This window comes from Columba livia, chromosome 27 (genome assembly GCF_036013475.1).
Source record: "Columba livia isolate bColLiv1 breed racing homer chromosome 27, bColLiv1.pat.W.v2, whole genome shotgun sequence".
Classification (NCBI taxonomy): domain Eukaryota; kingdom Metazoa; phylum Chordata; class Aves; order Columbiformes; family Columbidae; genus Columba; species Columba livia.
This window is the reverse complement of record NC_088628.1, coordinates 3,417,781-3,435,623: the sequence shown is the minus strand read 5'-3', so window position 1 is coordinate 3,435,623 and position 17,843 is coordinate 3,417,781. Positions and strand designations below refer to the sequence as shown.

General features: G+C 47.8%; 2 protein-coding genes across 6 annotated transcripts in view; one reads left to right on the top strand and one right to left on the bottom strand.

Moving 5' to 3' along the window:
• LOC110355552 (killer cell lectin-like receptor subfamily F member 1) overlaps window positions 1–17,843 on the bottom strand; it is a 201,229-nt gene that overhangs the window by 81,884 nt on the left and 101,502 nt on the right. The window lies entirely within an intron of this gene.
• Window positions 1–17,843, top strand: part of FBN3 (fibrillin 3) — a 98,674-nt gene that overhangs the window by 15,692 nt on the left and 65,139 nt on the right. For all 5 annotated transcript variants that reach the window (XM_065042615.1, XM_065042618.1, XM_013367468.3 and 2 more), the window contains exons 3-6: window positions 3,851–3,933; window positions 6,391–6,489; window positions 10,609–10,704; window positions 13,104–13,199. In XM_065042615.1, coding sequence (XP_064898687.1) covers window positions 3,851–3,933; window positions 6,391–6,489; window positions 10,609–10,704; window positions 13,104–13,199 — 374 coding nt within the window. The remainder of the gene's footprint in view (window positions 1–3,850; window positions 3,934–6,390; window positions 6,490–10,608; window positions 10,705–13,103; window positions 13,200–17,843) is intronic.

The following is a 17,843-nucleotide window of genomic DNA, read 5'->3' as shown; positions in this document are numbered from 1 at the left end:
CAGCCCTTTCCTAATATCCAATCTATACCTCCCGTGGCGCAACTTGAGGTGATTTCCTGGCTCCCATCACACTTGTGCTCCAGCCCCTCACCAGCTCCGTTCCCCCCTCTTCACTCTCCATAGTCCCTCAACATCCTTCATATGACGAGGGGCCCAAAACTGAACACAGGATTTGAGATGCGGCCTCCCCAGTGCTAAAATCAGCCCTTAGTGACTGTGCAGGGCTTAGTGAAGGAGGTTTGAAGGGTTCGTTCTAGCTGGAGATTCTTTCTCCACAGCTGGAGGAGAGGACAAAGACCTGCATGTGTATTGAGGGTGTTGCTGTGGGTGAGCAGAAAGCTCAGGGCAACTTGACTTATAGTTTTTAGCTGACATCTGAGTCCACAAAGCATCCTCATCTGGGACTTCACACTCTGTGCTCTCCTACCTTTAACGACTAATGTGATTCTGCTGGGGTCATGTTAGGCATCTGACATTAATTAGCAGGACCGAGTCCTTTTTGGCCACTTCCCTCAGCTTATAGGCAACCATTCTCTGCTCTGGACTGGGTTTCCCAGGCTGTTGCGGCCCTAGCCGGGTGCTGCTTGTGTTGTGTCCCCATGGTTTGGTGGGATGGACCGTGTCCCAGTCCTTGCTGGTTCCTCTGGCTCCATCGTGAATGTGGGAGCAAGGCTGTTCATGCGTTTTCACACTGCACAGCCGTGGCTCTGCTCTGCTCCAGTGGGGTTTTGTTTCTTGGCATCTCCCCATTTCCTAACGGAGCCACCACCAGCAGGCAGCATTTGGTGCCATCAATTGAAATTCAGCCTTACTTTGTCCCTGCTTATCTCTATAATCCGGTTGTTTATTTAAAGTGGACAAAGAAGATGCTGTGGCCAGCATTGCTTTTCCATCTGCCCTACTTTAGTATCACTCTTTTGGCCGTGTTTACTTTCATTTGAAATAATTCTCTTTAGCTGTCGAGCTCTTTACCTACACTGCACAGAAGGTGATGGGGGAGGATCCGCCTCATCCTGGCAGGTCTATTTTTGTGTCGGCTGAACCGTGGAAGAAGAAAAGGAGGCTTAGAGCTGAGCTCAGCACTCTCTAGAACTACCTGAAGGGCAGTTCTAGCCAGGTGGGGATTGGGCTCTTCTCCCAGGCATCAGCAATAGGACAAGGGGCCATGGGCTTCAACTCTGCCAGGGGAAATTGAGGCTGGAGATGAGAAAGCAATTCTTTGCAGAGAGAGTGGTCAGGCATTGGAATGGCTGCCCAGGGAGGTGCTGGACTCACCGGCCCTGGAGGTTTTGAAACTGAGATTGGCCATGGCACTTAGTGCCATGATCTAGTCAATGGACTGGAGTTGGACCAAGGCTTGGACTGGATGAGCTCTGAGGGCTTTTCCAACCCAGTCCATTCTGTGGTTCTGTGGAGGTGGATCAGCAGCACAGTCCCTTGCCAGAAAACATCGCTAGAAAGGACTGGCACAAATCTGTCAGATTATCTCTGTGCCTCTGACACCCCAAGAAAAAGTTGTGAGGACGTTGGCACCATCTCAGCAGCACAACTGTGTCTCTCCAGGACTATAAACAAACCAACACCTCTTGATTTTTGACTTAGGACTGATTGTTTTGAAGTTTCTCGATGATTCTGAAATATCAGTGGATTTTGATAATCAGAATGTTGTGGGCAAGTTTACTGAATATAAGTGATTTTTCGTCTAGCCTTGACTTTCACATTTCTCTTCATCACAAGCTGTGATTGCCATTTTCTCTTTAACAACTAGATGACGTGTCTCTTATCTCCACCTTCTCGCTGATGAGAACAGGTTTCCAGCTTGTATTTCCCAGCATCAACATAACTGCTATTAATTTAAAAAGCCATTTTGTCACAACTTTGCTAAGGATGTTATTTTTTTCTTACAAACCAGCATTGTCCTTGTTGAGCTCTTGCTTTGGAATCTGATTTCATTCTCCCTCTAGGTCAGTTCTGTGACACCATTAATTTCAACCCATTCAAAATAGATTCTCCCCCATGTTTTGTTTTGCAACTCTGCTAATTTTTAGCATATGTTTTTGAAGGTTTGGTTTGGGAATAACAATTATGATCTTGTGGTTTATCCTCCTGTGGAACAGGGTGCCCAGGACCTCTCCCAGGATCCTTGATCCATCCAGAACTTGATTAAATCCTGGCCTGTCTTTTAGAAAGAGGTGATACTATAGTTTAAAATACCCACTTCATTATCAGTTTAATTCAAGCTCCACTTCTGTTCTAGTCTATGGGACTAATGCCAGTTGCCTCTTCTTCCACTGATTTTTGACAAAGAAAAACCCTCTTAGTCTTTTGTCTGATAAAATGTCTCTATAATATCCTTTAATCTTCAGCAAGGTTTGAAGCAGCCTGAGGCTGGGTGTGAAGATCATTAGTGCACTGAAGTTAATGACTTCTTGCCCCGTACTGCTGTTCACATCCAGGTGTTGAGAAGGGATTCAGGTGGAAGCCAAACTGCAATATTTGGTGCCTGGTTGTGAGTTCTCTGGGTGCCATGTGCGTTGTACGGAGAGTCCTGTATCAAAAAAAGGTCACCCACCCATCGCGCTGGGAAGCCTGGCTGAAACTAAGCTTTACAGGTCCCCCATCTGCTCAGACTGAACTTATCTTCCAAATTAATGCCAAGCACAGGCATGTGTCTGCTTCTCCCTGGAGATTTACACTTGAATTTCGGTGGCAGTACTAGATAGCTCTGTATCTTATCCAGCCTAACGCAACCAGGAGCTGCAACCCAAGATGTTCCCCCATCTGCAGGGAACCTCAAACCATCCCAGCAGAAACAGTTCAGCATTCAAGGTCTCATTTAACTTCTAAGCACAGAAGAAGCAACAGACGCCCAGACTTTTGGGAAATCAAAGTAGAGATTTACTCTCCACCTCCAGCCGTAGAACCAAATTATTTTAGCAGAACGCCTGATTCCGTGTTTGCAGGGCTGGTGAAGGACCCTCCGCTTAGTGCTGGGCAAAAGCAGGTCGTACGAAAAGACGGATGCCACAGTTTTACAGGGGTCATCATGCACTTGGGGAAAATTAGGGAAAACCTGGTGGTTAAAGCAGTTTCTGCAGCGCCACGGGCAGTGGTTGGGATGTTGTTGTGAAGGAACAGAGGGAAGCTGAGACAGTACCCGTGTTATGCACGTTCCTTTCTGGCAGCAGAATAACAGGGAAATAGAGAGAGTGCTCCTTGGAAAATTAACTTAATTTGCTGGCCAGGGCCCAGGCGGGGTCTAAACTCTGTCTGCACTTCACCTCTCTGCCGCCTTCCCCCATCTGTCTGATCCCGCCTTAGAGCCCCAGCATCTCTGCAAGGGGCTGCGTTCTCATGACTCCGCGCTTGACAGCATCACAAGAGTATGAACATTACAAAGGTTTGTGGTTTTCATGTTTTCTGTTGGGAATTTCTCTCGGGAAGTCTGTTAGTTCGGGTATGGATGTGTAGCATGGCACGACGTGGTGTAAGTGCCCTGCTGAGGTTTTTGCTCGGGTTGGGTTTCCTGCTGTATTTGCTACGTGATGCTAGTTAAACCATCCAACAAACATCAGGGTGGACCTGGCTGTGCTGCCGTTCCTCACCCCTCCGTATGGTCCTCAGAAAGTCACTGTAAGATGCATGGGGAGCTCAGAAGTCGGTTATTAAAATACTTTATGGTGGCTCCTTTTGGTGGGAATGAAGCCTGTCTTGTTCAAATGGAAAGGAGTTTGGCAGAGAAACGTCCCACGAGAGGCCGTTCAGCTGCTCTGCTGCCACGGTGATACATGCTGAACTTCTCCAATGGCGCTGCACAGAGACATAAGGAAAAACTCTTTTTGGTTTTCAGCCCCAATGTCTGTGGTTCGAGGTTCCACTCCTACTGCTGCCCCGGTTGGAAAACGCTGCCCGGAGGGAACCAGTGCATCGTCCGTGAGTATCTGTTCTCCTGTTAAAGGCACCAAGGGCTGTGCGGGATGCAAAACACATCTCACACTTCAGCAGATGACACAACATCTCATAATCCACCAGGAAAGGAGCAGCAATGGCTGGGAGCCCTCATTCCTGCTACCCTTGATTAGAGCAGGGTGGTTGTCATTGCTCCCGTTTATTATCTTATCCCTTTTATCTTCTGCCAAATTGCCACCGTGTTCCTCGTTGCTTGGTGGCTTGTGCACCTGCTTTTTGGCAGATTAGCCTCAAAGGAAAGACTTCTGAGAAAGTTCTTGCAGAGCTGCTTGTTTAGATGAAATAATTGAGTTGCTAGAACAGCAGCTGGATGCTGACATGGCAAACATCACATCGTGAGACGGTGCCCACAAGCAGCAATTTGCATTCTTCTCCGAGTGGCCGTCCAAAGCAGGATGCTGATTTAGGTAAATCACAGCTCTGTTTTGGCAGGTAGCTTTCCTGTTTGGAGGAGAGCATTACTGGACTCTCAAGTGCTGATATACACCTATAAAATCCACCAAGGGGGCGATGTGTTGTATTTCTGTAGGTTATAAGCAAAAGCTATAGGGTGATGAAGGAGTCTGCCCTTTGGTGGATGCTCCCAGGGGAAGTGAAAGTCAGCTCTGGCTTAGATAAATGAGATTCTAATTAGAGATAATAGGGGTAGCTGTACCTGCGTTGGTCACGCTTTGTTCTGAAACACAGTAAATACAGTGTCCTGGGGATATTAAGCGCAATCTGGACATACAGAATAGCAGACAGTACTATGGGATGTTTGTATCTCCCAGTGTTTTAGCTTTCTGAATAAATCTTCTGCATTAAAGCACACGTGGAATTCTATGTGAATGCACTTTCCTAAATCTTCCTAAAAATAACTGACAAATTGGGGAAAACAATAGGCTTCTCTAGCAGGATCTCCCCCATCATACAGATCACATATTCCAGAACTTATTCCATGTTCAGAGTCTAAAACTCAGCCATCTTAGAGAGAAATGCCTCATGTTTCCTAATATAGAGCTGTCTAGGACCTCAAATACACCAAACCACACCCAGAGCTGCAAATATTCTCCTCTCAAAGGAAATGGTGTCTATTGTGTTCTGAGTGATGGGGCCAGTTGATGTGTCCTTACACACAATGAGTAACTGGTGCCAGAATATGGCATTCTACTTGTTAAAAGGCAACAAAGAGGTGCGATAACACAAATTTAAATGCATCTGACTTCAGCCGGGGTGATGGAAAGACAGGGAGTTCTGTGCCCTTCTGTATTTCCCCATGAGAACAAGCGAACTCACAAAGTCCTTCTCGCCATCCCGTGAAGAGCAGATGCCCCACCAAGGCCTGAGCTCAACACAGGCTGCAGCGAAGGGTTAAGGAAATCGCAGCCAAATCGCCGCTCCGTGGCATGCGGGGTTAGCGACATTTCGGGGTTGTCTGCTGACTTTTCTCATAACTGTAAAACATGCCATCTGGGCTGGAGGTCCTCAGGGGACCGCGGGTTGTAATTGTATTTATAAAACACACAGAGACGAGATATTTTTGTGGGGCTCTAATAAAATCCGTGCTTACACAGGTGGGACAGGACTGCCAGCTATGCTCTTGGCTCCCATGGCACAGGAAGGGGAAGAGATTAGCAGGGGTTCCAGGCAAGAAAGGATGGGGAGGGATGTGAAGGCATCCTGCTGGTGCATCTCTGGCTGACTCAGGCTCAACCCTCATTCAACAGAAACAGCCGGTTTCCTCCATGCCAGAGCATGGACTGCAAAATGCTTTGTGAAAGCACCAAGATTTGAAGGAAAAGAACAACCTGGCTCAGTGTCAATGTCACTTGTCTCTGTTGAGAAGCTTTTCTAGCAGGCAAAAGTAGGGAAATGTGACTCCCCCACCCTCTGCTGCTGAAAAGCAAAGTGGTTGCAGGACCAGACACAGTCTGTGATAAAAGGAATGTGTGTCTAGGAATTCTCTGTGAACCATGGAATCACAGAATGGTTTGGGTTGAAGGGACCTTAAAGCTCCCCCAGTGCCCCCCCTGCCATGACAGGGACATCTTCACCAGCTCAGGTTGCTCAGAGCCCCGTCCAGCCTGGCCTGGGATGTCTCAGGGATGGTTCATCTACCCCCTCTCTGGCCAACCTGGGCCAGGCTCTCACCACCCTCAGGGCCAACAATTCCTTCCTCATGTCCAGCCTGAATCTCCCTCCTTTAGTTTAAACCATCACACCTTGTCCTATCACAACAGGCCCTGCTCAAAAATCTCTCCCCAGTCTGTCGTCCCCACTGTGGTGCTGCCCACACCAGTGTCCTCAATAAGCGTCCCAGCTTCCTTCCCAGGTTATTTTTCTTAAAAGAAACAAATTCACACCCTTTTGGCAGCCAAAACCACATCTGTGAGCAAATTCACAGCACATTGTGCTAATCACTGTCTCCTTTTCCTCCTCCAGCAATTTGCAGGAATTCTTGTGGCGATGGGTTTTGTTCACGGCCGAACATGTGTACGTGCTCCAATGGACAACTGTCTCCCAACTGTGGCTCAGCTGGAGGTAAGAGAACGTTGCTGGTGATTCTTCTCTCTCTGGAGTGGTTACGTACTCACTTAAAAAATGCCCAGTCACAACAAAATGAAACGTCTCTCTTTGCATCTCTGAAATATTTTGTGTTTTGGCAGCCAGGTTCTAATCTGAATTGGGCAGTAATCATAAAATCTTGCATTTCTTGGGGTGCTTTTACTAAGGGTCTTCACTGCTCCTGATACCTGGAGAAAACTGACAACCTCCTTGCAATTTCTGCTACTTTGGTGTGAGAAATCCTTCAAAAAGCACATCTCACAGCAGCAAATAGCAAAACTGCTGCCAGAGAGTCCATCCAACCCTGGGTGTTCTTTGAAGCAGAATTAAATCTGTCACTGCTTTTGTTAACCAAATAAGTACTTTTTCCAATGGAAATAAAAAATATGACATTGTTCTTAGGCTGTGATTCAGATGCCAGGAAGAATTTCCCAGCGTTTTTAGCAAACTGCAGTGACATGATGAATCCCAGAATGGACTGGGTTGGGAAAGACCTCAGAGCTCATCCAGTCCAAGCCTTGGTCCAACTCCAGTCCATTGACTAGATCATGGCACTAAGTGCCATGGCCAATCTCAGTTTCAAACCCTCCAGGGCCGGTGAGTCCAGCACCTCCCTGGGCAGCCATTCCAATGCCTGACCACTCTCTCTGCAAAGAATTGCTTTCTCATCTCCAGCCTCAATTTCCCCTGGCAGAGTTGAAGCCCATGGCCCCTTGTCCTGTTGTGAACTGCAAGTTGCGCCCTGGCAGAGATGCCAAGCCAAGCAGCAGAGCTGTGGGGCGGTGCTGTTTTAAGAAGGCTGATTTAGCTCATACCCTATGTAAAGCTCAAAAATTGATGGAATTCTGTGGAACCTTTCAAGGTCTCCAATGGCCATTGCTAGAGACAACCCACAAATTTTCCATTGTTGCCCATCTGTAGGCAAGCTATTGTTAACAAAGTGACTTGCAGGCATCTGATTGAAGGCCAGAGAATCAGCACAGTCCCCCCCACCAAACCTCAAAACCACATTCGGGGTGTGACTCCGAGAAGGAAATTCCCAGAATCTGTTTCCGAAGTGCCACGTTGTGCTCCGGCCCCGCCGATGTCCCCAGCGAGCGCTGCTCCGCAAACCTTCCCCGCGCTTCGTTTGCCGGGGGGAAGGTGCTGGAGACACAAAAGTTTCTGGAGCGAGGGTCCATATGTTTGCAATCACGGAGGAATGTAAGGAATGCTGTAAGCTGTATATACATTTGGGCGCAGACCTGGCGTTCCCCTGAGCCTGGGGTGGATTTCAGCGTGTGCTCGAGGAGAGGGGGGGGGTCCGTTCCTCTGCAGGGGCTTCCTCAAATCTGGCATTCATTGTGGGGATGTTTGGATCTGCATTTATCATGAACGCTTCAGGGGAGGTAAAGCAGACAAATTGTGCATTCCACAGGCAATAAAAGCCACTCTGCCTCTCTCTGTCATAACAAAAAGCTTGGTTTCCTACTTTGGGGAGTAAAGATATTTTAGGAGTAATTTGCAAGTGACTGTTTAGATAGTAGCAGGCAGTAAGCAGACAGAAAACCTGCCTGCAAACGCCACGACTGATGGCAGAACAGCTGCAGCCACTGATCCTTTAAAACAAATTGTAGAACTAATCCAATCCAGCCCAATCACGGGAAAAGTGAACTAGGGCGGGCTGTCGTTCTCTTCTTCCTGGAACTTTGGTCTCTGCTACCCTGGAAAAACCCGACAAAGCGTAACAGGCCTTTAAATTCTTGGTTGAAAGATGTTCTCCTGCGTTCCACATCTGCAGGGGGTTCTGACAGTGTGAGACTCGGAGATAAGTCAGACAGTGATGGGAGCTCAGGGCTTTTGGGATTGTAACAGATGGGACTTACTCTCTATAGGTCTAGGAGTACCCTTTGCTAATTAGTTGGAAGGTTTCTGGATGAGCATCAGGGCTCTTCTTATGTCCAGACCCTGAAAACTCCCCAATTTTCTCAGCTTTGCTAAACATTACCCCTCGGTGAATGCATCGCACGCGAGGCTCGGGATGCTGCGGAGGGAAGAGCTCCGACAGACGGACAGCTCCGACAGACAGACGCTTCCTCGCTACCTCTGGGCAGCCCTCCCGGCTTTGCTGTGTGTAATTGCTTTCCCAGGGCTGATTAATTGTAGCGAGGGGTGAGCGTGTGCTGGAAACGGCGCCTTTTCCCAGAGAGGCCGCTCTCCCGTCTGACAATCCGGGCAATGCTTTGAAGCCTCAAGCTTAGTTTCCTTAATGATTAAGCTTTCATCTAAATTTGGCCTGATCTCTGGCCGTAGAGCCATAGGAAGGATAGTAGACATCACGACTAATTCAAACCACACCATGGATTAAATGTACAGCACACGTGCCGAGCGTTCTGAACACAGCGACTTCCCGCTTCCTTTCGGGCTTCCTATGAACAAGGCGTCAACCAAATAACTGTCCCTATCGGACACTCGTGAGTCCTGCTGCCTTTTGGACAGGCATCTCGCTCTTCCCTGCTTGGAACTTTGCGGAGGAGACACGAGGCACAGCTGAGCATCCGCTCCCATCCAGCCCCATCTTCTTCCAGCCGCCAAGTCACGGCTCCTCCTACCCCTGGCAGACACGAACCGTGGTGTACATGCCGAAAGAAACAGCCTTCACAGGACCCGCTACAACCTCAGGCGCTTGCAGTTGGAATCGCCACATGTTACAAAGGAAAAACGCATCGTTCCAGGCCCTTTGGTCAAGAATTAAAGCTGTTTGACCTGTGTTTGTAACCCAGTGTTTAGTAGATGTCCCATTCTGGGCTCTTCTGCTTTAATACCACGTTCCAGTTAAAGCAAACACTGGCTTTGTGTCTACATCAGTATAAAATGTCCCTACTCTTCTTTATTGCTATTGTATTCCTACAGCGCGTTAGTGACATTCAGTGTGTCGTAATCTAGTGTGAAAAGCTGAACTCTAATGTAGGAAGAATAGACGATACGTGCTTTTCTGTTCAAATTTCTTAAGAAAGCTCTCTTGTATTAAATCTCGCAAATAAGGCCACATAATAATTGTAAAAGGAAAATAAGTGTCTTAAGAGTTGATGATTTTCCTCCACCAAAGAAACTGTATCCTCTAAAAACTGTTTGCCACAAGAGAACCATGGTAATTCGAACACGTGTTACACGGGAGGTGTTCGTCTCCTGTTGCAGCCAACTCATTGCATCCTCGTGTAATATTTCCCTGCTCTTCTTAAAAAGAGAAGAATTCTTCTTTCCAGCAAGTTTGCTGGTGACACCGAGCTGGGAGGAGTGGTGACACTGGAAGCTGTGCTGCCATCAGAGACCTGGACAGGCTGGAGAGCTGGGCAGGGAAAAATGTAATGAAATAGAACAAGGGCAAGTGTAGAGTCTTGAATCTGGGCAGGAACAACCCCAGGTTCCAGTGTAAGTTGGGAATGACCTATTAGAGAGCAGTGTAGGGGAAAGGGACCTGGGGGTCCTGGGGACAGCAGGGTGACCATGAGCCAGCACTGGGCCCTTGTGGCCAGGAAGCCAATGGTACCTGGGGTGGGTTAGAAGGGGGTGGTCAGTAGGTCAGAGAGGTTCTCCTGCCCCTCTGCTCTGCCCTGGGGAGACCACACCTGGAATCTTGTGTCCAGTTGTGGCCCCTCAGTTCCAGCAGGACAGGGAACTGCTGGAGAGAGTCCAGCGCAGCCACCAAGATGCTGGAGGGAGTGGAGCATCTCCCGTGTGAGGAAAGGCTGAGGGAGCTGGGGCTCTGGAGCTGGACAAGAGGAGACTGAGGGGGGACTCATTCCTGGGGATCAATATGGAAAGGGGGAGTGTCAGGAGGATGGAGCCAGGCTCTTCTGGTGACAACCAGTGACAGGACAAGGGGCAATGGGTTCAAACTGGAACACAGGAGGTTCCACTGAAATATGAAACAGAGCCTGGCCCAGGCTGCCCAGGGGGTTGTGGAGTCTCCTTCTGTGCAGACATTCCAACCCGCCTGGACACCTTCCTGTGTAACCTCATCTGGGTGTTCCTGCTCCATGGGGGGATTGCACTGGATGAGCTTTCCAGGGCCCTTCAACCCCTGACACTCTGGGATTCTGTGATTCTCCACAGTTCAAACCTGCAACGTGAGGTGCATGAACGGCGGAAGCTGCAACGAGGAGTCGTGTCTCTGCCAGAAGGGCTACACTGGAACGTACTGTGGGCAGCGTAAGTACCTACAAAACCTGCTCTGGACAAGGCTGGGTTCAGGTTCTCGGGACTAGAGAGGTTATGTGGGGGGCGGGGTGTGTCTCATTTTTTAGATGTTTATTTGACTATGCTGACTTTCTATAGGGAAACCTCAGTATAGTCGTCGAAAGTAGTTTTACGATGTTTTATGACTTGGTTTTCTGTTTTGTCAAAGCATTTCAGAGAGAGGAATTGAATTTCTCTCTCCTAGTTTCCCATGAAAGGTATTTGGCAATTTAAAATCATTGCTCATGCACATTGCAGAATTAACCAGACAGTTTAGGCATCATCGTTAATAAGTGTCTAATTAGCAATGGTTTTGAAAAAATCGCTGATCAAATAGAACTTTCCAGGCAAATCCCTGTATCAGAGTCAGAATCACTGAGCTTCTCCATGAAGTCGATGAGAATTTATTTAAAGATGGGCGAAACACCATATTTCCCCTAAACTTATCCTCAGCTCTGACAGATTCATTTTTGCTGAAACTTTCCAAAAAGTTCAACTAAAGGCAGACGCACCATATGGAAAATTTCATTTTGAACAGCTAAAGCTTGGGAAAATTATAAGTAAAAGCAAACCAGGGCTTATAGTGGAATGCGCTAGGCAACCTTAATTATGTGCTGCTACCAGCTCCGCCTATAATATTCTCAGTAGAGTTTTCGGAATGGTTCAGATATTGGCAGGACAGTGCGGAGAGGGTGGGGGACAATAGAGAGTCGGGTGTAGCCTTTGAAGGCTGAGAAATGCAGCAGCACCTGCCTGGTTGAGGGCTGGGGTGTCAGATAAGATCGCTGTAGACATTTAATGAGGTTATATTCTTCTCATCTTTATTATGTCATTATTAAGTCTGATGGGAGCAGCTGAGGGACCTGGGGGGTTCAGCTGGAGAACAGGAGCTGAGGGGAGACCTTCTGATCTCTGAACTGCCTGAAAGGAGCTTGGAGCCAGGGGGGTCGGGCTCTGCTCCCCAGGAACAAGCGCCAGGAGCAGAGGAAACGGCCTCAAGTTGCGCCAGGGGAGGTTGAGGTTGGATCTGGGAACAATTTCTTCCCCAAAGGGCTGTGGGGCATTGGAACAGGCTGCCCAGGGCAGTGCTGGAGTCACCATCCGTGGAGGGCTGGACAGACGGACATGAGGTTCTCAGGACATGGGGTAATGCCAGGGGTGGGCTATGGTTGGACTCCATGGTCTTGAGGAGCTTTTCCAACCAAAATGATCCTATGATGCTCCTCTGAAGGACATGCCAGTCCCATGCATGTGTTCTTGGTCTCTTGTCAAGCCTGGGGACTCTGACCTGGCTGTGCTGTGATTATTGGATACATGTATATTTGGAACAATCCCCAGGGATTGTGGGCTGCTGAGGGATGAGAAAAAGGTCGCTGTGAAGTGCAGCTTTAGTCTGGCATCTCAGGCCATTTTCTCTAATGAGGTGAGACGAGGTTCTCAGGGACATGAGGCAGTGCCAGGGTTGGGGTAATGATTGGACTCGATGATCTTGAGGTTCTTTTCCAACCCAAATGGTTCTGTGATTCAGTGCATCGGTGTTGGCAACTGGGGAGCTCAGAGAGTGAAGCTCTGCATAGGAACTTTAGTAGTGTCATAACAGGACTCCTCTCATTAGTCATTACAGCTGCTGAGATTTACAGAATCACAGAGTGTCAGGGATTGGAAGCGACCTCAAAAGATCATCCAGTCCAATCCCCACTTTAATAGGTCAGTGGCACCTGTGACAACCAGCAACCGCTCACGTCCCATGCAGAAGTCTTGCTGCATCCCGTTCAATTAGCTCAGCCTCAGCACAGAACCTAATTAGCAACCTACTCCTTTGTCTTCAGTCCTAGACTGTTGACTGCAGGCTTTCAACTAAGGGTCTAACAGGTCTAATTTTAAGTCAATGAATACTTGTGTGTTGATCAAACTGTTCTTCTTTGCTTTGGGTACGTGGGATTAAATGGCTGAGTAGTCTCCTCACGTTTCACTGTTGTCATTCATTAAGCATTTGCCTTTATGCAGTTTCTCATTTGTATTAGTTCATCTTGACCTTGACATTTAAATCCCAAAGCTGACCCGAATGAACTGAGATTCCAGAGCGCAGGAAATCCTCTCAAGTGAAATAAGAATTCCAGAGCGCAGGAAATCCTCTCAAGTGAAATAAGAGTTTATGGCCTTTTTATAAATGGCTTCATTCATAAACAGGAAGTAATTTTCCCGGAACAAAAATATCAGCCTTTTCTCTGTATGTTCGCTTGTGGAGGAGACTCCTGATGGGTGAGCAACACGAAGTAGATGACGTTCCAAGTCCCGCCAGCACCGCACATCTCACCTTGTGGTTTCACTCCGAGCAGAAGTCACTGATTCCTCTTTCTGTTCCAACGCAGCTGTCTGTGAGAACGGCTGTCAGAACGGGGGTCGATGCATTGGGCCAAACCGCTGTGCTTGTGTCTATGGGTTCACCGGTCCGCAGTGCGAGCGAGGTAAGGAACACGTTCTCATGATGTTATCACCGACAGGAGTTGTGTATTTAAGGGTGTGTATTAAAAATCAAATTCTTGCAGCAACTCAGTATATTGCCTGAATTTGACCTGTCCCGTGTGCTTCAGGAGACAGTTACATTTGGGCGAAGGAGGTCAATACCATGTTCCATCAAAAATTGAAACTAATGATGTCACCAATGCTAACAGCCAATAATTTGAAAATGAACGTGGACCTGAAACCCCAAAAGTCAATATTCCGACCTTTGCAAAATGATTTGTATGGTTTAGTACTATGTTTACTTGAAAATTATGACCAGAACGTAAGGTTTTCCATGAAAGAACCTTATTTTAGTAGAAGTGTTTTGAGGGGAAACATAAGCCAGCTCTGGTTTATTGAAAACCTCACGCGGTTCAATGCCAGCTGCTCATCCAGTTTGAATCGGAACAGCTCCAGTAAGAACCACAGCTTTCACCAGCTCACAGTGTGGCTCTTCGGGACATGTGGCTTTGCTGTATTTCGTCCAGCCAGTGTGTGCCGGGTGGGTAGATCAGGTTTACATTTGGGCACTGAGGTTTTGGCTGAGACACGACATTTCTCCCTTTCCTGTTGGCTTAAATAGACATCTCACAGCACTGCTCCGATATGAGTTTTGGCAAGAGTCAGAGTGGCACCGAGCAGAAATGAAACCGAAACGTGAAGCCAACGTGCAAACTCCCAGGATTAAGATCAAAGCACCCTGGACGTATCCTGCTTTTCTAGCCTCTCGCTTTCCTGAGATCGGACTAATTCTTTTTAACTCCATGTCCAAGAATTGGACAGTTCTTGCCTTTACTTTTTTTCCCTTTTCTTGGGATTCTTGGCAACGTGGTTTAGAGGGTGAGATAGAAACAACAGTTGGTTTCCGGTACCCAGGCATCAGTCGGCCCTGTTGAACAGCGGCCAGCAGAAATACTACAACTCCACCGACTTGTGCAACGTTCCCCGGGTTGCAAAACTATCTACTTGAACCTAATGGTGCAGGTGCCCCATAAAAGGCCTCTGCTGTGGTTTGAGCTTCACATTTATTGGACGCAGAGAAGGGAAAGCTCTTTAAAAGCCTCCACACGCATTTACTGAAATAACCTTCTGTTCTTGCAGTCTCCTTCTTTGTGCTCTCCTGCAAACACAGATATCGGTGGAGCGTTGCGGTTATATATATTCTTTAATCCTTTTCTCTGTCTTTTTCTAACACATGAACATATGCGGGCACACACGCGTGCACACGCAGATATTAATTGCTGTAGTTTTGGAAAGGTGTGATGATAACAGCCTTTCTCTTTCGAAAACTCTATGAGATTCCTTCTCCTAAACCCAAACTCCAGAGCTGTGTCTGGAGAGCTGCTTTGGGTTTTTTTTCTCGCTCATGAGTATCTGAAGGATTGAGGTTCATGAATCGATGCGGGCATTGGCTGTGTTTGAAAGGAAAGCTGGACCGTTCTTAAAGAAACTTCTGGATGCAGAAGGGACTGAAAAATCCAACTGTCCTCTGTAGAGGAGGGGAGGGGAGAGCCAGGGGTCTGAGCAGGGGCAGACTTTGGAGACATCTTGTAATGTATAAAATTCTTTAAATAAAGAGAGCATTTTTACAAAGCCTTTAGAGATTTGGTTCAGTCCAGACTTGTACTAAGAGACAAAACAAGCTCTCCAGCTGTGTATACACAGGTCTTCCCTGCCAAGACAAACAGAGCGCTTTGCTTTGCTGAGAGATGTTAAAAGTTACACTTTTCAAAGAGGATCCTGGCTGGGCAGGCGGCGAGTTTGCGGCCAGGTGAGGTGCTTGTGACTGACCTACCGAGAATAATGAGCGTGACAGCAAAGAACTTAACCCTTCCAAGGGGAAAATGAGTTCCTGCTCCATCACAAGGCCTGTTAAGATGAAGTCTCCAAGCACCAGACTTACTGGAGACGTGAGTGCTGCTGAATTTCTGTTCCATTTCTCCATTTAAAGCAGCCATGGTATTTGACATGTTTACAAGCATCCTTGGAAGTCTCTAGTAACAGGAGACTCGAGTAGAAGCCTTGGAAGCAACATGGATCATCTGTAGCTCTTGGTGTAGTTCTGAGTCTCGTTCCTGAAGATAAATATGTATATATATATATATATATATATATATATATATATATATATATATATATATATATATATATATTTAAGAAAGATTCATTCAAAGCAGAGCCTGAAAAACCCACTGGCTTCATCTGTAGGTTTCAGCCCAAGGCTCCGTGGTGATGCTCTCAGCACGGCTGGGTACCGGTTGAGCAAAAGCACCATGCAAAGGTACTGACTTGTTTCAAAGAACCAATTTATTTAGGGTTTTAATTCTGCTACAACCAGAAAAGCAGATAATTTCACTTTTAATCTATAATAAACTAAATTCCTGAAGGCTAAAGCAACAGCTCCTGCTGCCGTAGCCTCAAGAAGCTGCGTGTCCAGCAGCGCGGGGCTGCAGTAAGAGGCTGCTTTGTGATGGAGCAATCTGACCGCCTTCACACTTCATTCAGGAAATACGCCACTTCAGAGGTAAATACCTTAATAGCTCGGTACTCAGCGAATCTTAGCATCATTTCCTCCTCCTACTTGACATCTTCAGGGATGAAGAACTAGTGAATGTGTTGTATAACCCCAGCAGCCTTTGGTAACATGAACTCGCATTACATCAGTGTCGGAGGAAAAGCCGCAGTACAGAAAAAATGAATCTGTGGGGAGAGAGGCCAATTTTGTTTTAATAGTTTTGCAGCAAAATGAAACGTTTTGATGTCATGTCTCTCAGTTCGCCCTCCTTCAAGTAGGAAAAAATTTGTTGTAAAAAGTTACAACATTTGAGTGAGGTGAAGGTGTAGAAGCTCCTCCTGTGTTCCGAGGATGAGGTTTAAACAGCTTGTTTTCCATCCAAAATGTCGAAGTCTTCACGGATGCCAGTTGCTGTCTCTCATGAAAGAAACGTAGAGTAGAGTAACGTGCTTGTAGGGTAACGTGCTTGATCTTTGTGGAGATTTTCTGTGGTTCCTATGGTGTGGCTGGGTCAGATGGCCTTTGCTCTGTCTGCTTGGCCTCTCCTCTTGATGGTGCCAGGTTTCCAAAAGTTTAACCGACAAACCTGCTGGGACAGGAATTAGCAGGGCTCATTTGGAGAGCTTTAAACTGGACTTGAAGGGGGATGGGGTTGTAGCTGGGCTTGCATCAGTGGGGCATCACTCTAGAGCTGATGAAGGCTGGGAGGCCTCCCATCCCCCTGGGTGAGATGGGTGTGCTCAGCTCGCTCTCTGGAATGCCTGCACACCAATGCGTGCAGCATGGGGAATAAGCAGGAGCTGTTAGAAACCTCTGTTAGGGCAGGAGATGATGATCTGGTGGCAGTTCCGGAGACATGGTGGGACAGCACACATGGCTGGAACGTGGTCATGGATGGCTGTGTCCTTTTCAGGAAGGACAGGCCAGCCAGGCGTGGTGGTGGAGTTGCTCTTTACGTGAGAGAGCAACTACAATGCATTGAGTGTTGTCCAGGCACGGATGAGGAGCGAGTTGAGAGTCTGTGGGTGGAAGTGAAGGGGTGGGCTGGCAAGGGTGATACTATTGTGGGTGTCTATTATAGGCCACCAGATCAGGATGAGCATGAGCCAGCACTGGCCCTTGTGGCCAGGAAGCCAATGGTACCTGGGGTGGGTTAGAAGGGGGTGGTCAGTAGGTCAGAGAGGTTCTCCTGCCCCTCTGCTCTGCCCTGGGGAGACCACACCTGGAATATTGTGTCCAGTTGTGGCCCCTCAGTTCCAGCAGGACAGGGAACTGCTGGAGAGAGTCCAGCGCAGCCACCAAGATGCTGGAGGGAGTGGAGCATCTCCCGTGTGAGGAAAGGCTGAGGGAGCTGGGGCTCTGGAGCTGGACAAGAGGAGACTGAGGGGGGACTCATTCCTGGGGATCAAGATGGAAAGGGGGAGTGTCAGGAGGATGGAGCCAGGCTCTTCTGGTGACAACCAGGGACAGGACAAGGGGCAATGGGTGCAAACTGGAACACAGGAGGTTCCGCTTAAATTTGAGAAGAAACTTGTTGGGGTGAGGGTGGCAGAGCCTGGCCCAGGCTGCCCAGGGGGTTGTGGAGTCTCCTTCTCTGCAGACATTCCAACCCGCCTGGACACCTTCCTGTGTAACCTCATCTGGGTGTTCCTGCTCCATGGGGGGATTGCACTGCATGAGCTTTCCAGGGCCCTTCAACCCCTCACATTCTGGGATTCTGTGATTCTGTGAAACCAGAGTGGGCAAGAGCAGTTGTCAGGTGTGAACAAGACATAGTACATGGGAAAAAGGACAGATAGCATCGTAATCACTGTTCAGTACCTTTTACTTTAAAGCTGTTGCTAATCTACATCTGTTTTCTTCCTGTATCTCCATTATTCTCCTTGTACCAATGTCCAGCTTTTTATATTTTAGCATGTACATAACGTGAGGATCTCCGTTGATGTGCATTCAGGAGGATTTATGAGTCTCCACGATGTGCCTGTGCCAATGTTTCCAAAGGATTTTGGTATCATGTGAATCCAGGGGTCCTTGTAACACGTACAATTCCAGTCCTGGAAGAAATCTCTGTTAACAGTGAGTCAGACTAATA